The following is a 23,883-nucleotide window of genomic DNA, read 5'->3' as shown; positions in this document are numbered from 1 at the left end:
CCTTGTTAAGTTTCATGAAATTCCTGTTCGCCCATTTCTCCACCATGTCCAGGTCCCTCTGGATGGCAGCACAACCCTCTGGTCTATCAGTCACTCCTCCCAGTTTTGTATTGTCTGAGAACTTGCTGAGGGTGTGCTCTGTCCCATCATCCAAGTCATTAGTGAACATGTTAAACAGAATTGGCTCCAGAATCAATCCCCAGGGTAACATCGCCAGCGACGGGATTTTGTGCCGTTGATCACAACCTTTTCAGCCCAGCAGTTCAGCCAGTTTTCAGTCTACCTCACTGTATTCTTGCCTAGGTCATACTTCATTAGTTTGTTTATGAGGATATTATGGAAGACAGTCTCAAAAGCCTTTCTAAAGTCAAGATAAGCTACATCCACTGTTCTCCCTGCATCCACCAAGCTAATAATTTCATCGCAGACAGGTATCAGGGTGGTGAAGCATGATTTCCCTTTTGTAAATCCATGCTGACCACTCATATGAATATACTCATACGCATATACTCATACAGATGTATCTGTATGAGTACTCAGCCCCAAACTGCAAAAATTAGTAACTGCTTTCCAGAGAACAAAGCAGAATTACCCTCTTAAAAGGAAACACATAATCCCGCAGCATTTGGTGTCTGTCACAGGACAGTGTGTGAAATCTGAATGTTGGTGCAGACAGGAACACAGACAGAAAGCTCCTGCCGAGATGTAGCATACAGCTCCTTGTAGACCACATCTAACCAGAACATCCTTAGCATCAGGTTTCAGGAAGAAATGAGATGCCTTGAGAGAGAAGGACCGTTAATTCTTGCACTCCTTGTAATTTTATAATTAAATGCATTTATAACTAAATGCCTTTAAACCAAACCAACAGGTTCTCTATATGGAGGATAGGTTTTAGTGCTTGAGGCTGGATGCTTTATATTTCTAATGTGCGTAGAATGAAAGATTACAACTTTCCAGTAGTTTACAAGCACATGCTTTCTTCCTTTTTCCCCTGTTTATAAGTGAATCCTGTGATGTTACAAGAGGTGAAGTGCCGTAGGAGGAAAATTGTATTGCTTCCTTACCTTGTGGTTTCCCCACAGCCGGGCCAGCCCGTTGGGATCCACTATCCGAAATATTTTGGATTCCTTATCTTCCCATCGGATGAAATTTTCGTACCGGCTGTCAGAAAGTAGCTGATAAACATAATCCCAAAGCAACCTACAGTCTGTGAAGAGAGGAAAAAGAAAATATTGACTTTTCTCCCTTGGGATTAATTCTGGAAACTTTTGGGTGGATGTGTAGTGAAAGGACAGTTGGGATCAGGGCTGAAACAACTGCTGCAATCTGAAATGCAAATGGCTTGATTGGTATAGACTGATGTTTGCAAAACGTACTGGAATATACAGCCTCTTCTGATGCGTCCTAGTCCTAACACTGACTGAGCATCTTTATCACATTAAAAGCTGCATCAGATGACCTGCTGATCTTAGTTGTGTGTTTATTGTTGTACTGATGCACATAAAACTATCTCTATTGGCCCCGATACTGTTGCTGGCTGTTTCAGTGGGGAAATCAAGAATCCTGCAACCGGCTCTCCCTGCTTGAGGCTGCCACTTTCTGTGCTAACATGAGGCGTCTAAAGCGTGGGCAATGTTACAGCTTTCCTTTGAATACTCCATGTGATATAAAATTGACACCTTCTACCATTTTTTCATTTGCTTTTTGTTTTATTTTTTAAGGTTCCTGAAAAAAACCCCTAAGTATTATAATTACTTGAGTGCTATTGAGAGGTTAAATACTTTCTATTTGGATAATTGAATTCAAATTTCCTCTTGGCAAACACTCCTTAGGTCGCTAATTAAAGGTCTAACAGATACTTAGGTTTTAGTTTAGTGTTTTTCAGTTTCATGGCAGTCTCTTGAGACCGAGGAAGCCAAGAGCTGAGCTGCTCCGACTTCCTGCTTGCAATGTGTGTGCGCGCAGCAGAGCGTAACAACTGGCAACTATGAAATACGGAAAGTGAATCGCACAGAGCTGGGGTTCTGCTGCTGTCAGAAACAACCGGGTTTTTATGGCTCAACTGTCCAGATCCCTAAGATGGCCGTATAGATGCATTTTACTTTGAAAGCAAAACCAACCTCTGAGAGATGGCTTGTTAGAGTGGTTGAAGGGCAGGCAACCAAAGACATCTAGCTTCTAGGTGCTAAAATGGATTCTTGTCAGCCTGTCTTTCTATTCCTGTCTGTCTGGGGTTGGTACATGTTACAATGGGGATGATGACATGTTCAGTATGCAAATATAAAACGCTTTTTGAAAAGGGATATGAATAACACATTTAATGAGCACACCTGAAATGGTTAAAGATATTAACGTTATTGATGGTATTTCCCATTTTCGAACTGCAAAGAGTATCTCTGAAACCTGTGCTGCCTCTAAAGCCAGAGCGTAGTTTGCCAGTGCCCTTACGACAGACTCTCCCTACCAGTCCCACAGAGAACAAAGCAGTGCGTTTCGAAGAGATGACATCTGGCAAAAATTGCAGGTTTCCATTCTAGCTGAAACCTACCCTGATGGTCACCTCATCTGTAACATCTACACGAGGAGGAATGTGAAAGGAAAGAAGCAGTCAGATTTTTTGGTTGGAAAAACCTTATTAACATTTTTCACAGAAAAATGTCCATTCCCAATTGAAATTTTTCTGGGTTTTAATCTAAAAAATTAAACCAATTTCCATTTTTTGCATTCATGGATGTGAATATTGTTCACTGATACCTTCTTCCCTCTCACCCAGAATGAGGTACCTGCAGCAGGGACCAGGACAGAAAATAATTCTCCTCCGCAGGCATTTGCCAATGACCAGCCCAGACGGGTCCTTTCTTGGCAGACGGATGCAGCGAAGCTTTCCTTTCCCTATCCCTCCACCCCAAGTCACATACGTAGCCCAGCCGCCTACCCCGTGGCTGCGGATACCAAGCAGGTAGCTGGCTGCAATTAAACGCTGCGATACCAAACACTGCTGCGGCTAACCCCTCGTGGGCACGAGTGACTTCCCCTGGACTACGCGGGAGGTCTGTAGAAGAACGTGAAATTGAAAGTCTCAGACTAACACTTCAGTTTCTGCCATCTTTCCTCTCACAAATCACAAACCCCAGTTCTTCCATCACCCTTCCATCAATAATTTTTCTCACACACACACACACACACACAGAATGTTAGGCACCCACATATTAGAAGAAAACTTCTTTTGTAGACTTCATTTATAAGGAACAAGGGAAGGGAGATTATACTGCTCTACTGGTTTGTGCCTTTTAATAATGTGGGGGGTGCTCAGGTAACAGCATAGTAAGGGCCACATAAGTGGTTCCTTGACACACATGCCATTAATTCTCGAACTCTTGCAATGGAAGAATGTATAGAAAATGCTTTTTTAGTGCAAGAATCAATTAAAAAAAAAACAACAAAAACTTTAGCTGTCTTTTTTTAATTTTCCTTTTCCTTCGATTGCTCTAGCTCTGAGTCCCCAGGGCATGTTTTACCAGTTGATCAGAGTTGGTATTACTGCTGCATTCCAAAAATTACCATTTTTTTTTTCATCATCTTGTGTAATCTGTAATAACTTTAACAACAAAACCTGCATAGTCTATGTCAACAATTCACGCTGAATTCACTGTTTTAGGTCAGCTTTTCCAAAAGACCTCCATGCTTTCTTTCTGTCCAGTCCTTCATTAAAATCACTGCAAAGGTGATGCAACTCCCTAGGTCAGCGGTGAATCATTCACCATGATCATCGATGGGCAAAACTGGGCTAAACATCTGTGCTGGGCTCAGGCTAGTCCCACCTCATCTGCAAGAGAGGTCTGTCTTGGTGGGAACAGTTTCAAATCTGAAAACATTCACTTAGAGGATATTTGTCAAGGAAAAAAGAGACACTTTTTGGCCAAGGCGGGAATTTCTTAGAAACCTGAGGGAAGAGAGGAAGGACATGTGGGTCCCTTGTTGAACCAGAGCTTTTGGACTGTGCTGGAAGTTTGCTGAGGTGGTTGGTTGGCGTACGGTCCCATGGGGAGAGCGCTGCAGGAATTCGGCGTCCCAGTGTCAATTATTTGGTTTTGCTTGTGCCACTACTGATCATCCTGGAAGGAGTGGCCCTCCTTGGGGTCCGCTGGAGGGATGGTGCTCCAGCAGAGGCAAGTCAATGTCAGGCTCTGTCATACTCTTGAACATGCTGCCCGGGGCAGACACCCTCCAATTATAGTAACTTATAGCTAATTTTTACAGTTCTGCAGAGGCATGATTTACCCTAAACTTTATTTTCACCTCATTGTTTGCAATATGCAATGTTATGTTTAATCAGTAGTATACTGCCCTAACTATACTCTAGAAAATTTCCAAGTGTATAAATACAACTCTTACTGATGGGGATGGCAGACCCCTAATATCATCTCTACAGTGGCCCCTGGAAGAGTTTCAAGGAGCTGATGGCTACTTGACAGCTGACTGGAATTGCACATGCAATGTGCATCACAGTGTGCCAGGGCTGCGCAGTCACCTCAGTGCGGCTAGCAAGTAAATTCTAGTCAAACCTAATGGCTTTGGTTATTTTCCATTGGCTATCATTACTTCACACACACACACACACTGTGCCCCCTTCCTTCACAAAAATAAGAAAGCGCAAAAAAATTCAGCCCAAGATGTCTGGGTGGCAAATTATTGGACTAACAACAGAACTTCAGACTCTGAGAAGAGGTAGGATTCAAGTGCAGGTTTGTTTTTTGTTGTTCACTTAATTTTTAGAATGGATTCAGGCTAAGCTTGAATATAAATATTCCTCAAATGAGAAGAACTCAGATCTGCATCTTGAGATCTTCACAAGAAAAGTCTCAAGTGATCAAGGGCCCCATCCCATATTCTAAACTGACTGAGCTGCTCAGACTTGCAGAGGTATTTAGTAGGCTGGTGTAATTTGAAAAAAACCCCAACCACCCAAGTATCTTAGACCTCTAAACCTTTGTTTGTTTCAACAAGAGAATTGAAAATTCTTGAAAATTCTGCATGGCTTCTACAACCACTTAAAAACTCGTCTTCAAAAGCTACACTTGTCTATAAGCAAATTTAGATATACAACGGAGTTGCAATAATTTAATGAGCTGGCATGCATCAACGCAACGGTGGCAACTGTGTCTCAGGCCACTGCAAATAGGAAATAAAAAGCATTAGCTTTAAATACCAGTAGAAAAGATTTAGGCTCACTGCATTTCTTCTCACCTCTGCTGAGAGCTATAAGCATGCAAACTGTTAGTTATCGTGGACCAGCTGATGCTTGGCAGCACAATTTAGTTAAGTGTATGAGCTCTGTTTGCAGAACACCTAAATCAGTTTGCCGCCTTTGAAATTTCACATGGGATACCTTTAGGAATTTGAGCATAGGCACTCAGGTTTTTGTTTTGTTTTTAACCAGAAATGATTTACACCCTAGGTATCTTTCTCCACAGATTGCACGGTAAAAAAATACGAGGTTCTGGAGGGGTGTCCCTGACTCACAGAGGAGCAGCAACTAAATAATCTACCATTATTAGGCCAGCAGAGACCATCTTTAATAGGACAATAGAGACTACAGGTCAAAGACTACCTGATAACTCTTAGCGAGCATAATGAATTTGGAGTACAGCAGAGCCCCTCTGGAGTAAACTGCAGCCTATGAAACTGGTGAAAACTCAAGAAGAGGCAATGCTAGAAAATGCTATTAAAAGGAACTTCTCCACTGGGAAAAGAGACACCTCCACAGAAGGCTGGTGAAGACAATACAGAAAGTAGCATCCTCCAGGAAGGTCAAAGCTGTTACATGTATTTTCAGGAAGGATGGAGAAACTGAGAGAGGGACTTGTATGGGGATGGTTGTTCTGTAAGTGTAAATCACTTGTTTGAGGAAAGTCTGGGTGGTGTGAATGACTCCATGAAGACTAAATCACTTCCTTGGCTGTCAGAAGGCCTCCAAAGGAGCCATCACACGGGGGGACTCTCCACAGGGTGTGTGTTGGCTAGTGAGTGATGGCAAGAAAGCACACGGATGTTGCTGAAGCCCAGCAAGTTTAAAAGTGTGGGAGATTCAATAGGGGAGTGGAGTCAGGGCTGGTACCTAAATTGTTTGGGCATGCTGCAATTTCCTGCCTTGTGGCTAAAATAAGCTTACTTAGAAAGTAACTATGTCTCTGTAGCACGAGGAAACATCATTTCCCCCTAACACACACATGTACTTTTCTTTTAAAGTGAACTCAGACGGCTGAACTTTGTGCAGTCTGAAGGTGAAGGGATTTAGCTGTGGAGAGAACTGGGACTGAGAAGCTTTAAGGTGATGCAGTATCAAACAACCCAGCCAAACTGGGAAGGCGGTGAATGGGTCCAGCAATATGGTAGGGCTCCTGAAAGCAGGCATTTCTACATCCCATCATTTTCTCAGCTGTACTGCTGGGCAAGACTGGACTACGTAATAAGCTGGCAATTAGGGCAAACTGTACCTTCCAATAGAGAGGCATGGCTACAACTTTCTTCCTGCAGTTAATGTTTCTAGAGGGTTTTTTATAGTTATGCACAAGGTAGCGATAAGGTGTAGAGTCCTTAGCTGGCTCTCAAAACGTCCCCCATAAGCACTGCCCTACATGTGCAAGAAGCAGCAGTGTCACACTCCTGCTAATAACAGCCATGTACTGTACAGTCCCGAGGTCGGCAGAGCTAGCGTAAAGCCTTGGGTGCTGCCTGCCCACTCAGTCTCCCGGCTGCTGCTTGGCTGCCAGGGTTGACACTAGGTGCAAGAAAAATAGGCAGCTGCACAGCTCGGGAGAAGGTGTTGGAGACGAGACAGAGCACTTGGGGTTTAAGGAGTAGGAAGAAATCTCTCCCATAAACAGCAATTGCTGGCTTTAAACCCCACTGACAGCAGCAAGCTTGCCTCCTTGCTCTAGTTTTAACCCCTCCTTTCACATGGCAGAAGTGCCCAAACCTCAGCCACTCCTCCTTGGCATGGTAAAACTCAATTTCTCTTCTCTGGCTGAAAAGCTCTGTTTACTGCCCACACTTACAGCACTGCTTCAGTAATGTTACAAAAAAGGGGAGACTGTAATATTGTCATTAAGAATCCCTTGTGACAGTCAAATAGACACTGTGAGTGGAAGCATGTATTATAGAGACTTCATTTCAAATATCATGTAAGTCTATAGGCACAGTCTTCTGAGTATACACCTAAAAACCACTGGCATATAAATACTTCCTAATGGCTATATGATAGCAATACATATATCCCTTGGAATTCAAATACCATCTCAGAATGATCTATAAATTAAACATTATGGACCTTAGGTTCCTAGTTTTTGACACTTGTCCAGCCATTACGAATGACTTCTCTAGTGTCACTCGGCCAAGGTAGACACAAGACTGGTAGTCTTGATGTTGCAGTAGTGAGAGGTCTTACATCTGTGCTCTCTTAGACTAAATAATGCTGTTAACAGTATAGGCATACATATGCTAAAGACCTCTTTTGTTCAGAATATAACATTCCCCTGCACCGCAATATTTCCTAAAACACACAGTGCCTCTGAGACCCCTGTTGTTCCAGTGAGGCCCATGGCGCAGAAGCAGAGCTGGCCCTCTTGATGTATCAACTACCAAAATCCTCTCTTAACCACAGAAATGTTTTGCGAGACCCACCCACATCTTGCACTGAAGATTATTATATAAAATGTATTCGGTCTGGCTGATGACTGACTTGGAAACTAACATGGCTTCACAGAGGAAGAGATCATGCCAAAGTAACGTTGTCATACTCCCTCTGACATCAGCTGAGGCCTTACCCCTCGCTGAGTAGGTTAGCCTAAAATTTCTCCAGCATGATATCATTTGACTTAAATGGTTCTGTGATTTCTACCAGCTGAAGCCTTCTCCCAAGCTCGGGCCCCTTTATTTTACAAGGTGATTTGTGCTTCAGCTGCATTTGTTCGCAGTGAAGCCAACAGTGGCTGTTCACAACTGAGACTAATGAAGAGAACTTCTCTTGAAGTTCTCTGGTACTCTGGTTTCCGTAAGCACACCTGAAGTGTGGTTAGGATAGCTAACATGGTGGTGCTCACAGTATCAAAATGATGAACTGGTAAAATTCAGCTGGCCATAGCTGCTGCAAGAAGAAGAAGAAGAAGGATCTCCCTTCCATTTCATCCTCCCTTCCTCCTGCTGCTTACCTTGTGCTGGCTCTGTTGTTAGGTTTCTCTGTAAGCTGACTTAAATTCCTTAAACAGAAGAAAACAAACCCTGCAAAAACCACCAGCCAGCTTTCTGCTATTTGAGAGCTGAATCTGCCTGCAGGAAGATCTAGTGAATGCTAAAGCCAGCACAAAGAAGGTGGCAAGACTACACCGGTGGAGCAGGCAAGGATGGGGAGGAAAGAGGGAGAGCCCCAGAAGGTCCTGTGGACCTTCAGCCTACTGTCTGTGATCATCCCCCCGGCCTGAGAAGGTCAGTAAGTCTCTGAGAAGACAAGACTACTTTGGGGCATCTGGATTTGTTTAAACTGTAGCCTGAAGCAAGAAATCACAAAGTTTAATGGCTGTTCACTTGTACGGAAAATAAAAGGCTGGGAGAGACCTCCTACGCCCTGACTTGGTTTAGGCTTGCCGTGGAGATGAGCTCTAATTGCATTTTAACCATATCCTATACTGTGCAACAGGCACAGCTTTCTGGACAAGCCAAATGGATCTTCAGGCTATCTACCTGGTACATGAAGCTCATCAGGCTGGCTGATACCGTTATTTGTTTCAGGAGTATGGTGAGAACTACTCGGCTAACTTCCTTTCATCACACAAATGGAGAGGGAGGAAAAATAAAGCTGGTGCAAAGGAGAGGGAAGACATATGGCTGGACCTTATCAAATCAGCTCCCGTATTCTTGCTGAAAGCCTATTCTGGGGCAAAAAAAATACTGGGTAAACAACAGACAGCACACTGAGAAAAAACGTACGGTACAGTAGGATTACTGCTGTGTTGAGACACAATCCAGCCTCAGTATCTATCTAATTCCATGAGATACTTATTTTAGCAGACAAAACTACAAGAAGAAAAGTAACTAAGTCCCATGATTGAGGGGTTAAATGGCTCTGAGGACTGGGGGAGCATTGATCCTGAGATGGAGCAGTCCTGCTCATCCCTATAAGGTAATCCATGTCCAGGTTACTGAGGGAAAAGAGTTTTCTTTCCGTGAATGTTGGCTGCTGTTGGAAGCAGGATGGTAAGCTAGTACAGTAAAGCCAATGTTTCTATGTGGAGAAACCTCTTGACAGACAACTGTTTGTTCAGCTCAGTAAATTCAAGCTGGGGCTGAGGAAAAGAGGTTGCCAGATTGCACAATACAACAGTTGTATGTTGCTTCTGTCTTGTACCCAAATGCCGAGTGGGAGATCAGGCAGAAGAAGAGCAGAAACCTGAGACTGTCACGCTGCAAACAGTTGTGCTGTAAGGTTGTAAAAGTAACACAGAAAGACGAGGCCAAGCTCTGTCTTTGGCAATAAAAACGTGTAAGGGGAAGAAGGATCCAAAAGGTTCATATCCCTCATGTGGCTGTAGAAAAGAGCACTGAAATCACAAAGAACATGTAATGGATGGGCCAAAGACAGTCTGATAGATGAAGACTTTGCAAGCTAAAGTCTGTTGTATTAAAAAGTGTCTTTTTTTTTCCCCCTGTCCTCTTCTCCGGCTCCATCCCCCCATCCCCACCAAACAGACAGGTATTTCCAGTATTAGCTTCAAGTTTTGTTCTTTTCCTGCTCCGCCACAATGGTAGAAAGCACTCTTCCATTTCTCTTGCTGAAGAAACCTGCCTCTGATCCTCCTGTGACTTTTCCTCACCTTTATTGCTTAGGAAGGGCAATGACTAGGGAGAGGGAAAGAAATTCAACCTCTGCCTGTTCACATGCACATCCTACAAACACCTCACAACCACTCTGACATCAGAAAACTGGCCAAACACTTTAATGATGGGATTTTAAGAATTAAGGATGAAGCTTTATCTTCTGAATTGTACTGTAGAGAAGCGGGCAAAAGCAGGAGTGACTTAACTACAGCAAAGGCATTCCCAACAAGAGTAATAATTTTTGATCCTACAGTGTGAGAATCTCCAGTGTCTTCTGTCACAAGCTCAGTTCACCCTTGGGTTTAGTCTTCTGTTTTGTTTTTTTTTTCAACAGCTGAAAATCATTGTCTGTAGGAGACTACTGCCCAAGAACCTCACTTCTGTGCTCCATCAGAAAGCCCAGAGCGCTCTGAGAGGTGTGAGCATGGCTGGAGGACACGGCTCCTGGTGTGCTCCCAGGAAGCCCCTCCTGAAGGGACTTCATAACCTGTAAACTTGTGACTTCTGATAAGTCCCTTGCAGAAAACTGAAATTTAACCCCCCTTCTTGGGGTTAAATCTTCACATTTAGACATAGCCAAATGCTAACTCTCTTCCTTCCCTGAACAGAGATGGAAAACAGTAGTCTTACCAGTTTGAAGGTGTGCATTTGAATTAACATAAACTGATGCAAACTTTTGTACGCCACTTCTAACTGATCAGGATTAAAACCAGACTTAAACAGGCCTGTCTCTGAAGAGAGTGACATGTAGTGTCAACGCCGTCAACACTACAGTGTATTTTTTCCTGCTTTAACTAAGAGGGTTCAAAGTGATGCAAGTTTGCTTTGTAGAAGAAACTCTGAATTACTGACACAACTCTAGCCTGAAGAAAGTGTGCAATATAAAGGGGCATGTTTTCATTAAAAGGTGAGTTTCTTAAAAAAGTGTTTAACATTCTGCTGACCCCAGTGGAGGCTGAGGGTACTCTGAACCCACTTACCACATCTGTCTAGCCATGGCATGTAGATGCTGCAGTACAGGAATGGGAAGGATAAAACCTAAATGACTGAGCTTTCCTATAGCTTGGTCAGTTCTGGCTTCTGAGTGGATCAGAACAAGCCCTGACTGCAATTTCTGCTTCTGTAGCTGTGCAGTAAGAACGGAGGCGGCTATAAAGCAAGACACTTCACAGAAAATCTGCAACCACCTATCCAAGCTATTGCCATTCAGCTATTGCTTGAGTATCATTAGTTAAATTGGCAGGGAAGGCACACTTTCATGCTGAAATTAATTGTTAATGCCATGTTAAGATGACTCTCAAGGTTATAATGAAAACTTCTCCTATGAATACGAACTCTATGAGCTTGACTCTCATCCATACTTCAGTCTCTTTATAGTAGTCTGGCTTTCCACAAGGGGCTTGAAATAGATGGGGCATATACTGCAAATGTAAAAGCGTACATGACTGCAAAAGCAAGTGATTAAACAGGGCCAGTGACATTATCATTGTCATATCCAACTGGGAGCAACAGGCCACACCTACAGCAAGATTGCCAGGTTCTTTCAAGGCTCCAACCTGTCTGTATGGGCTGCTCTCCTACGGGAAGGAGGGTCAGCTGCCCGGAAAGCAGGCACTAAACTCCCACCACTTACAATTTAGCATACTAAATTGAACCACCGGTCTGGTTTTCTGTAGTTTGCCAGGCTGTAACTTGCAACTGTTCAGCTGCTGAGACTGGAGGTGGGTCTTGTCACAGCTACTCCCAGACAAAGTCTGTGCTTCACAAAAGTTCACCACCCAGTACCATGCTGTCAAACCCTGCTGGGATCATGCCTCACGACAGTGAAGATAGCCTTGGCAGTCTCAGGCATGTATACAGGTAGGCTCCTATGGTATTAGCAATGATAGGTGCTGTCTTAAAAAAATAGCATACCTCTAAGGAAGCATATGACAAAAGCTAAGTCTCAACAGCTTGGTTTGTCAGCACTCATCCTCTGCAAAGGAGGATACTGCAATAATTTTCAGTTTAAATAGGAATTCACCGGAGTGAAGCTTGTGATGCAACTTTGGAAGTGGGGATAGTAATGAATCAAACAGCGATGCCCTTCACTGGATGGATAGTAAGCTTGAGGGCTGGTGCCACACAGGGAATCTGACTGGTGTAGGCTCTTCCCAATATCAAGTGCCACGGCAGGTCTGTGTGGACTTCCGCACATAAGTGACTTTCTTGTAGAAGAAGGTTTCTACTTACAAAGCAGTATTGTCATTCTGGAATAAAGCCACTTACCAACGACCAAATGACTATATGAGGGATTTAAGTTCAAGCTTTTACTACTGACACCCATTGTGCTCACTGCCTTACACATGTAGACAATTCATAACAAAAAAAAAAAAAAAAAAAAAAAACAGACTGATTTCGGCTCAAGAATCTGAGTTATTGTCCCAATAGTAGATGGGCGCACTTGGGCAGGTTCAGCTTTTGCGTGGAGGATGCGACTGCAACATCGACACAGAAGTGGCTGTATCACAGAAACATGACAACTAGCTTTAAATGCTGCAACAGACAAAAGCAGCAGCAGATAGCTCAGTGTAAGTTATATACCCAGCCTCCCGAGTTTACGGCTAGCTTGGGTTGCTGTCATGATGAGACGTCTAGTGAAGAAAAAACCCAGTGAAATACCAGACTGACCAGTAGTGCAGGGTATTGGTTGTTCCAATTTTAAATTGCATAATATGTTTTTTTAACAAATTGGTACCTCTAAATGTGAGGCATTATAGAATAACAAAAGGTGTTACCAGTCACTAGAATCTGGAAGTAAATTTAAGCTACAATTTTGAGCGGGGAACTGGTCAGATGGTGTCTACTGATACACTGTACTGCATGACTTTATTTTCTATGCAGTATAGCTCTCTCTTTCCAACACCTCTCACCAACAACTCGAAAACACCTTTCACCTTTGCATGCCCTTCCTTTCTTTATATTTACTTTGTCTGTTTGGACAGTAAAATCTTTGGGGCAGGGACTGTAGCACAATAGAGCCTATAGATACTACTGTAGTGCAAACATTAAAAATTAAATGGATCACAAAGCTGCATCCCTTCTGTGAGGGCTAACAGTATCAGCTGCTGCAAAACTTTTAACTCCCAAGTTGTGCTTCGTTGTTGGTTTTTATCCCCTTTACTATACAGGCATAACTGTTCTTTGCCTCCTTTCCCACCCTCCCTCCCAGCATATGCCATTGCATAGTAACTGTGCCTGTACAGCTGTTTTGTACAGAAAGGAAAATAAACTAATGTGGTGTACCTACATTTGCACAAAGGATTTTGCTGGTATATCAGTTAAAAAAAAAAAAAAGATCATCCTAAAACTTGATCAGTCATAAATGTCACATTGACACATCTGGAGCCACTACTGGCACTGGGGCTCTCATCCTAGTAGATAAGTTGAGAAGACACTGATGACCAAGGTGCTGTGTTTTGAAGTGTGGTGACTTGTGATGTTTAAGCTTTAAATGTCTAATGTTATGAAACTAATAGCTCGATCAGCTGAGTTTGTTTTTCTTATCCTCCCTTAAAAGAAGCTTTCCAGCTCAACTCCAAAGTAAAAATATACGTATCAGTTGATCAGCATTTTTTTAAGCACTATGTTTGTGAAAGACTCCCATCTTTTCCCCTCCCACACAAGTTTATGAGAAGTGATTAAGTTTTTCAAACAAAGGGGAAGAAGAATCCCTGATCCTGTTCCCTCTCCAACCTCTCTCCCTAGTCAAAACAACCAAACTACCATCATACGGAGCTTTGGGATGGAAGACCTCCCCATGCTCAGAGCTAGCACATAGCCTACACCCATCGTAAGCGGTGTTTTGTAGATTTTAGTAGAATGTGAGTCATTCATAGCTGATGTGCTCTCAACAGGGGACTGCATTTTCACTTTTGGCAGTCAGACTGTTTTTATTGAGAAGTTGCTTATATGTGTCTTGGTACAAATCTGCAGGGTTCGTGCTATGCCCCCGTGCTTTCTGGATGTGTGGCACACCAAGGGGCCAAGGCAAGTCAGAAGCAAAGCTGGAGGTAGATGTCTTTCATGACTTTGGCAGGGTAAGAATCTTGCCTGTCCTCATTCCAACAGCAGTCAATAGTTTTATGGGCCAAACCAACACAGTGGTAGACAACGTGACTCGGAACGGTTTAAATATTACCTGGCTTTTCCTCGGACTCCTGAAGGGGAAGAAACAAATCTGGCAGTTCATAAAGTCAAATACAGCCCAGTTGCTAAGGTAACCCAGCTGATAAGAACAGCATACTAACACACAACAACAGGCACAAGACTCACCTGCCTTTAGATTCCCCCCCCCTCAAAAAAATGCAGAGCAGATTCAAAAGCAACAGGCAGGGTGGGGCTCTGCGGAGAAATAGCAATGCTCATCCTTCCAAGCTGCTTGCACGAATGGCATAGGTCTGCCTCAGACAGGCACAGAGTGAACCTGGAGCCTAATGGGTTTTATTGGGTCCCAACGGCAACAGGCCAGGGAGCCCTTGGGGAGAGTCCAGCGGCACCTCGCCCTGCTCTCCGGCACCTTGTCTTTCAGACCCGTGCAGTCGTTCCGTTAATATCTGTACTGCGCAGTGCTCAAGGAAAGGGGTAGTTGTATCTGTATCCCAAAGTTTCAGGGCCAGTGGGTGCTGTGGATTAGCGAACAAGCCTTTCAGTCCCAGAAAACCAGTATAGAAAAAGACACGGGGAGCTGGAAAGCTCAGGAACCTGGCTCAGCAATGTATTTCCCCTCACAAGAAACATCCAGAATTGTATTAGTGAGTTTTAAGTGACTGAATCAAAAGTGAGGTGAATACTAGCATGTCATTAGATTAACTGGAATGTTTCTAAGCCAATCTCTATGGGATAAAAGTTAGGATGAAACCAACCCTGTTGTAGTTGGACAATCCCATAACTGCCTCTTGCACAGGTTTCTGGTGAGAGAGATCTAAAATGTCAGTTCCCATTTTCCTGCATGCTAACAAGCTGAGGTGGACATGGATATCGGAAAAAAAGGCCATTTTTGACACCTAAATAAAGTTTTGTGATGCAAACCTGCCCTGGTTGAAGCCAAGAGCAGAGCTCCCAAGGAAAGCCATGGGGGCAGAACTTGAGGATGGCTGCAGGGAGGGTTTCTGGTGGCGGTGGTTCCTGCAGGGCTGCAGTGCACGCCTCAGCCATGACGTGCTACAAACGCCTGCCAACGCACTAACCCCTGCCTCTCCTTGTACCTTGGGGAAGTACCTTTTATGAGATATCAAAGTCCTGAACTGTTGGATAACAAAACCCTCCCAGTCAGAGGTGTATGGGGAGTGGAATTTCCATTCTGCAGAAGAGCTAATTTCAGGCACCTCTCTCGATTGAAACCACAATTGCGTTTAAAAAAAAGGAAAAATAGGAAAAAAAAATAGTGTGTGGTTTTTTTCCCCATAGAGTGAAATTCTTGGAGGCTATCTGGGGGGAACCAAGACGAACTATTTAAAAAGTTCAGAGCTAAAAGTAAGCCAGAGAGACTGCCTGCTTGCTAGAGTCCAAGTTAGGAGCTGACTACCAACAAACACTGTTGCTGCTTTGAATTAGCAGTTCCAGTGGGGAAAATTGTCCATTACACCACTCTGATCAACTCCCCTTCTGAGGTATTTTTAATATTTTAAGTGCTGTGGTAGCTAGATGACTATTCATGCCTGAGTTAGTTAGCTTAACCCTTGCCTGGAGTATTTAGAGGGGATGGAAGTCTGCCCTTGGAGCATCCCGACACAATGACCTCTAGTTCTGACAAAGTTACAGAAAAGACTTGTGCACACTGTGTTGAGAAGATAGCTAAACATGATTTTTAAAATCAACTCTAGCCATTGATGAATAATATATGGGACCTTAATGAGTAACATAAAGATACTTTATGTCTCTTGCTTTGCCAGAAAACTGTAAAACGGCCTTAGAGGAAAAGAGAGTAAGACCTTCAACTTGAAATTCTTTGCTGTAAAAGGGAAAGTGTTTTACCAGTAAAATTAACATTTTGAGAAACGTTATTACATAAAAAGGTAGGAAAGATTAGTCAGCCATTGAGTAGAGGTCATTATTTTGTCTGACAGGAAGTCCAGAGCGCTATTGATCGACCTCCTGAAAACAGAGTATTTGTGGATAGCAGCAAGTGAAAACATTGTTTTCGTTCTCAGCACCAAGTAATTGCATGCTGCGTTTAAAAACAGGCTCTATCTACAAGTGAACAGGTTTATGAGGCTGTGAGGTATCTTAAGTCCAGGAAGAATTCCTTTTACAATTTAAAATATCTGAGCTAGGAACAGAACATGTTTTGGAGCTCAGCCCAATGTTTTAGTCAGCAGCCCACAGGGCTTCCCTGGTAGCTGCTCCTCATCACTATCTTCCCTGAAAATCACCTGCATGCAAATGGTTAAGCCAGTAAAAAGTCAAGGCTCTCTTCTCACCAGTGTAAACAGGTAAGTAGTTAACTCTGGCACTAGACTGTTGGTACATCTTTTCATTACCCAACCCATCAGTCTTCTTCATCCATAAAATGGAAACAATGCCAGTGATTTTTAAAAAGCTCTTTTTAACAATACACCTGTATTGATGTATATTTGCAGTTTAAGAGCCAATTGTTACAATTTTCATGGTCTCTCTCAAATCAAAGTGGCGAGCCATGGTTGGTCAAAAGCCTCCATGTTAACTATAGCAGTGTCAGTGAAGATAAGGACACTCAGGTGGAAAACAGATTTATGCTGACATAAAAAAGAAATGCTCTTAACGTGAAATCTCTTAATGGCAAGAGCTCTAAATGGAAGGCTGTGAGATGGGGGGGAAACAGGTAGAAAGGCGTGTACCTTCTTTCTAGGGGGCCTAAGTATGCTGCCATTGAATTCAATAGCACCGATGAAGTTGACTTCACGTATGAAACATAGGCTGTCTACATTTTTGGTAGTAATCTGGGTTTTGTCACCTTTAAATTGGCTGTGAGCCCTTTATAGGGTCCAGCTACAGTTCAGGAGCCATTATAACCCAACCAGAACAGTACTTGCTTGTGCCTGTAGAACAAGTGAGGCTTCTTGGCGTTTACCATTAAAGGACATGGGGTACTGACAGAAGTACACCCGCAAATTTGTCAGTAGAAAACTAAGATGCTAGCAACCACCAGCTATGTAATCCCCCAACCCTTGGCCATAAAGCACTGCCCTCATCTGAACTGAATGCTTGGGTACACCTCAGGTCTTTTTGGCATGAAGCACTTCACCAGCTCTTTAAGACATGCCACCCATGCTGGTGGGTCTCAGCAAAGCCACGAGACTGCAAGTGAAAGCAGCCAAGCATGCAAATATAGCCTGTGTATAACACTTTAAACTGCTACACATATTCGCCAAGCAACTGTGTTAGGCCCAAATATCCACGGGCTTGGGCTCTGTTGCCCTGCAAACAACGTAGGGATGGAAGGGACGTGGGAGTACTAGTTACAGGGCCAGGGTCTCTGGACCCAGTGCACAACATGCAGAAACCAAAGATTCCCAATTATGTAAGAAAATTCCTGGGTTTAAATTAAAAAATTTAATTTTATTTAATTTTTACACCTACACCCTACACCACCCGCTCCCCATATTTTTTCTTATATTCTTTTGCTTCATTCTTAGAGAACGTTTCTTTCTGAAAAAAAAAAAAAAAATAATAACCCCCCTGATCTCCCAGTAGTACTTTATGGAAAGGAAATCTCCAGTGATGGAACCAGCAGGGTATCTTCTCTGGCGTAACATGAAGTATGCTTCTTAACTTGCTGAGAATAGTGTGAGTAATAAAAATCAAAAGGAGAGAGACAAATGTCAGCCAGACAAAAACGTCAAAAGGTTAATTTCTGTAACCCATCTCTCTACTACATGAAAGGATCATGGCTGTTGTTGTGCTTGATGTTTGACTAGGTGGTGAGATATGTACCTTTTGAATTTAAAGTGGTAAGTCTTAAGAACACAGAAAATCTTCCTCATTAAAGCTGAGGCAGCACCACATCTGTAACAAATTTAAGGCATGTAAGAACAAAAAAGAACAAGGTGTTTTAAAATGTACCTCTGTGGACATGTGTAATACCCCACAGGAGCTGGGTATCACATCGGCTTGCTGCTGACATAAATGCATGGAATGTTTTTGGGTGTGGTGTGTATTTACATCTCTCAAAACAAATTGGTTACTGGGGCATTCAGCATATTTCTGAAGCGGTTGGATTCCCCTTCCCTCTCTCCCTATCTATTTACAGTTCCCTTTCAAGTACAAAAAACATTTTCTGTAACCTCAGCTTCCTGATTCAGCTGTTGTCATGTCAGTTATTTACGGTAACAAAAGTGAGACAATGCCTGTGGTTTGCGTGGGACAAAGGCAACCTTGTTTCCGTAAAAAGGGACAATCCTAGTGTCAGAAGCATAGGAAAGCTTATGAAGTAGGACTCTGAGGTGACATTTCATTAGTCCTGCCATGTCCATAATAGCGGGCTTGAGACTGCATTATCTCAAAGGCCACTGACACAGAGGGTTTTTTCCTTTCCATAGCACTGGACACTAATGTGAATGCAACTTTTGAAATACTACCTCTTTGCAGGACAAGGCTTTGGAGATAGATAGGTATCTTGGGAAACAAATGGGTTGCTAGTGGGTAGAGAGGCAGTGAGTGTCAGGACACAAGTGTTTCAATACCAATTACGCATTCTGCGGTCACAAGCAAGTCACTCTGCACCTTTGCTTACCTGCAATGAAACTGGTTTAATCATATTTAACTGTGTAAACCACAGATGTGGTGAAACCTGCAGAATGCCAGTAAACTTTTGAGGTCACAGAGTAGCAAAAGGAAACGAGAAGCTCTTAATACACAGCATGGTTAGTTATGAATGAAGAGTGTCAACTCTGGTGTAGCTTAGAGAATGTCACTTACCTGCTATTCTTCCAATTGGCATTGCATGGTCCTCAGGAGGGGATACAGACACCATGATGTGGTTCATATAAGCTAACTCTTCTCGGTGGGACAGGTTGATTGGCTTTACCTCCCTGTGCAGCCCATCCTCAGACAACCTTGGTGGTTTGAAATCGGAGTGCCTGGGGTTCAGTATCAAAGGATGCATGATGGGGCTGGGCATCAGCTGGATTACCCTGGTGTTTTCCTGGCGAGGGCTGGAAGGCTTCTGGAGCACCTCTGAAGGAGGTGGGCAGTGGTTGTTTTCTATCGGGGACACTGAGAGAGGATAGGGCTCCTGGTGGTTGTTCTCTTGCTGATGCCTTGTCCCCGGCACCCTGTCGGCTGGGGAGAGGCGACGGATAGTGTTGTCCATAGGGGACTTCAGTGGCCGCTGATCGGGATCTGGTGATGGACGGTGGTTGTTGGTGATGGGTGATCTAGAACGATGCAACAGTTCAATGGTTGGGGGGTTGTGGTGGACTGTTTCTGTGGATGGTCTTGAAGGTCTCTGGACAAAGCTATCTGTGGAGAAAAAACCAAAAAAATACAGGTTGTCTATACTGTGATCAAGGTGTAGGATCTAACTGTCGGACTGCTGGCTGGGTACTGCTGTCAGCTTGGAAATGTTTTTATTTGTGTGACCTACAGATGCCCAGAAAACCACCATATAAATGCAGATAGTTATTACTGCACAGAACGAAATCAGTACTGTGAAAACAATCTCCCTCCACCACCATGTAACGGTAGTTCCTGGGGAAACGTGGTAAGAGAAATCCCATTTTGAGAAGCTGACTGGAACACACATGAAGAAAGTAAGATCTGATTCAGCTGTACTCCCTTTCTGTGCAAATGCTTTGAAACTTATCTCCTGCCATTCATGTCTCTATATGTGGTTCCTGTTATTGTACCTGTAAGGAAGAGGGCAGAGATGAAAAGGGAAAATGTCTGCAGGAAAATATTGGTCAGTAAGTTTTAGATGGTAGAGGCATGGGTCAAGGTAGAGAGTATCTTAGTCTGAAATAGGGACTGGGTTATCTAAAAAAAAACACTGGTAGGAAGCTCTTTGTGAAACACTAGCTAAATTTTATCCCTGCCTTAATTTTAAGAACGTGTAACATCTTCATAAGGATATTTTCACCTTGTTTTATTTAGTCTGTGCTGTCTACTGATGGGTTGTCCCATATAAGCACTTGCATTTCTTCAGCAGGAGGACTTCTAGCATCACTTTTGCATGAGCATGCTTCCCCAGCTGTGATCCTTAACAGTAGGGGGGAGATCAATCACGGCTCTAGGTCAATGTCTTTACGTACTAACAATCCTCTCACAAAATGAAATGCTTGACATAAACAGTGCAAACTTTCAGCTTAGCTAAGGCCATCAATTTTGACTTGGGAAATTACTGACAAAGAGGAAAATACCACCAGAGTGCAGTGACTAACAGGTTTTTATCTGAAAAACAAAGATCAAATTTCAGTGCTGTTTGTTGAAAGCCTTGGACGATAAGAGAAGGAAACTGCTGGGTACGTGTCGACAACTGAAACAAGTAGCTGCCTACTTGTGGCTGCCTATTTGTTCACTCCATTTGCTCTGATCCTCTTTAACGTTTCTCTTGCTCTCCTGTCAAGGCAACAATACTTGCTGAAGACCCTGTCGAGGTGAAGACGCAGGGGCTCCCGCTGCCCTGGAACACAGGCAGGCATCAGGAGCGGGATTGGCACTTACCCAGGGAAAGGCCTGAACAGGAAAAGCTCTAGTCCTGAGACAATGTAGTGCCAGGCAGTGACATAGCACCAACCCTTTTGCCTACTCAATGGGCTGTTCATCTATACAAGGACGCTAAAGTCTACAGGAAAACCCGAAATTTTAGGCAGAAACTACATGGCTCCAGAACACTTGTTTCACACACTTGTGAAAATGCATTCACAGAGCTATTTAAGGTACTCACAATGAAACAGCTGGAGGACATGAAACTCCAGACCTATATATTGCTCTTGTTTAAACCCAAACAGCTTTAAATACAATGTGGCCAGCTAATGTGGGATAGCCCAAATGATGTGAAGATCAAAGAGGAATTAATATACAACTGTACCTACCTCTGTGGCTGTCTTTTCTTGAAGTCTCCTTTCTTTGCCATGATAGAAAGAAAACCAACCCCCCAATTTCACTCAGCGTCCTATCTTCTACAGACCATCCACCCCCATCACTATACATTCAAATGCACTGTGCTCATTCTTGGCCTGTAAGTATAGACCAGAATATTGTATTGTTGTCCTACTTAAAGTGCCTTGGCTGTGGGGAGCAGCTATCCTGAAAGCAGAAAGGAATGCCTCGCTATGCTTTCCACCAAGCTCTCTGTAAACATTAGCTGGCTCTGACAAGCTCCAAACAGAAGCAGACCTATCTGTCTGCTCCCAAACCATGGTGATCCTTAACCAGGACAGGGTGGAGAGAAGGTAGGGACCAAGGAACTCTTTAAAAAGCAGCAAGAGGAAAAACCACAAATGGATACACACTAGTGTTCACTTTCCTCCAAGATCTTTCACTTTAAATACTTAACTAAAGAATCCCCTCATGGCCAAAGTTGCTGTTTACCATAAAACGATTCAAACTCAGCTCCAAGCAGTTTCACTGCCACGAATGACCCTGAACAGGATAAAATCCTCATCACATTCATTGGTACATCTTATGACTGTAAGTTGAGCACATATGGTATATCATTTCCTGCAGGAATAGATTCACTCATCAGTCTGGCTCTTCATTCTGAGTGACCAACAGTCTTTTCTTGAAGGTTAAGCTGTGAAAGGCAATCCAGCTCCCAGGAAAACTGCTGACCTCTCTGATCCATATAGGGATGGGTGGGGCTGCACTCACGCTGGGAGTGAGCAGTTGCTGGCGTGACAATCCCAATGATTGGCACTCTTTGCTTACCCGTAAAAGAAGTGCAGGGAATGACAGTGTAAGCTTCCTGTATGGCATCCCATCAAATGACTCAGTGCTGAGTCAGAAGGACCACTGCAGATGTAGGTAATTCACTCTCCATTGCTCATCCCTCTACTGGGACGGAGACCGAAGCCCACAGGGCAGATTCCAATCCAATGCCAATGCATCTTGGAGATATCCTGAACCACTCTCAACTGATTTCAAACAGTCAAACCCACTTTGCTTAAGCTAGTAAAACGCCACTAGATGTAAAAGTTGGTCTCATCCGATTCTGGATTAACTAACTTAAAATGAAAGCATTTAGAAGCAGGATCGCAAGTAGGAAACGGGCAAAAGAGTCAGTAGAAGAAAATGGAAAAAGATCACTGGAGTAAGAAGAGACTCTAAAAAAGATCCATCACCTATGAAGTTTAACCACTTGAAATTGTGCCAAAGTAACACTTGACCCCTCTGTTACAGTTTGTGAGTTAGGCAGGGTTAAGTTCTGCTTCTCACATTCATTCCCCTTTCTTTACCAAGTTGCATTCTGCTGGGGGAAAACGGTAAATTTAATTGTGCTAGTTTCCCCCATGTGACTCTGTGAAACAGGAAGAAGAAAGAAGGAATTTCAAAATACATAAATAAATAAATTCACCTGCCTATAAATTCTTGGCATAGAGATTTTCTGATTGCTCAGAGTCTTGTGGCAGGCAAGGTGTAGTTTCTCTTGCTTGTCTTTGTTGTTACTCTCACAGAAAAACAAGAACTAATTTTTGTCATTACAAAGAAAAGCTTTAAGTAATAGCACAGAGTTCTTGAAGCAAAAACAGCAGTACTATCAGCAGCCAGAGTACTGTGAGGAAGAAATCAAAAGTTGTTTCTTAATCATCCTGCGCTCTGACAGAAGTTGGACTAGATTGCAAAGGACTTACGTTTTTAAGTGACGCACATGAAAGGCCAACTCAACAGCCCTGTGAAATCCTCTCTAGAGTGAAAGTTGCTCCGTATCTTTAATGTAGGGGTGTCTGAGAGGGCAGCTAGTACTCATGTTCAGAATTTAGAAAGCAAACACCTGTGGGTGAATGCCAAGCTTCAGGAAAAAATGGAGACTTTTATAATGGTCTCTGCAAAGTGCCTATCTTAATATACTTGGTCACTGTCTCTTGCACAACTCTGCCAATGCAACCTCATCCTGACCTGCAGCACCCTCTTCTAATCTGAAATATTTACACAGCTGTGTGGAAACACTTTGGAGTGTCCTTACCCCACCTGCTGCTGTCGGGCTCTTGGCTTAGTCTCAGAGTTTTGCTGGTGCCATTTGATTCTGGCTTGCTCAGGCTGGCTATGGTCAACTTGTACAGGTCTGAGTACCTCTGAATCTTCTCTTGCAATCCCACATTGAATCTTGAAATAATTTGTGCATCTTTTCTCCAGTTAGCAGAGACTAGGGCGATATCCTAACTCACTTGTGTTCTCTTCGCCTCTACTTAAAAAAGGAGTAACACTACTTTCTCCTAGATTTTTTTTTTGTCATTGAAAAAGTGAATTCTGCCTGATGCTTTCATGGAAAGGACCTCTTAAAAGGCTTAGGCTTTTTATTTTTCTGTTATTGGAGAAAACCAAGAAGTATTTTGGTGTGTCTATTTTTAAAAAAAATAAAACCTCAATTTTCCATTGAAGGAAGCACACTTACATTTTGATCTGTACTAATAGTGAGTAGAAGAAGCCCAAATCTGCAATTCTACAAACATATCTATTCTTTCTTCACCACCTCCGACAGGCATGGTATGTGTGGACACTACTAGAAAGCTAACTAATAACCTAAGCAAGTAATTCTGAGAGTAAAAATGAGAAAAAACCTGCAGAAAAAACCTTCTCTCAACATGAATTGCTCAATCAGCTCAAAAGCTGAGCAACAAGATGGGCTTAGAGCTAGGAACTCTGGAACGGTGCGATGACAGATTGTCAGCTGAAGTGACTTTGAGTCAGATGTTCCTCTCTGAGGCTGCCTTCTCCCTTGCTCTGCAAACAACTGCATCTACTTGCATCTCCAGGATACTAAATGTCCATGAAGCATCTTTGTCTACCTAAGTGGGAGTGAGGAAAAATGAATCAATAGGGTCAATAAAA

At 43.1% G+C, this 23,883-nt stretch overlaps 1 protein-coding gene across 1 annotated transcript in view; it reads right to left on the bottom strand.

Moving 5' to 3' along the window:
• ETV6 (ETS variant transcription factor 6) overlaps positions 1-23,883 on the bottom strand; it is a 140,231-nt gene that overhangs the window by 5,818 nt on the left and 110,530 nt on the right. The window contains exons 5-6 of the mRNA XM_059816665.1: positions 18,814-19,356; positions 1,068-1,210 (exon numbers count right to left, since the gene is read on the bottom strand). Coding sequence (XP_059672648.1) covers positions 1,068-1,210; positions 18,814-19,356 — 686 coding nt within the window. The remainder of the gene's footprint in view (positions 1-1,067; positions 1,211-18,813; positions 19,357-23,883) is intronic.

This window comes from Gavia stellata, chromosome 4 (assembly GCF_030936135.1).
Source record: "Gavia stellata isolate bGavSte3 chromosome 4, bGavSte3.hap2, whole genome shotgun sequence".
NCBI classification, from domain to species: domain Eukaryota; kingdom Metazoa; phylum Chordata; class Aves; order Gaviiformes; family Gaviidae; genus Gavia; species Gavia stellata.
This window is presented reverse-complemented; position numbering and strand designations above follow the sequence as displayed.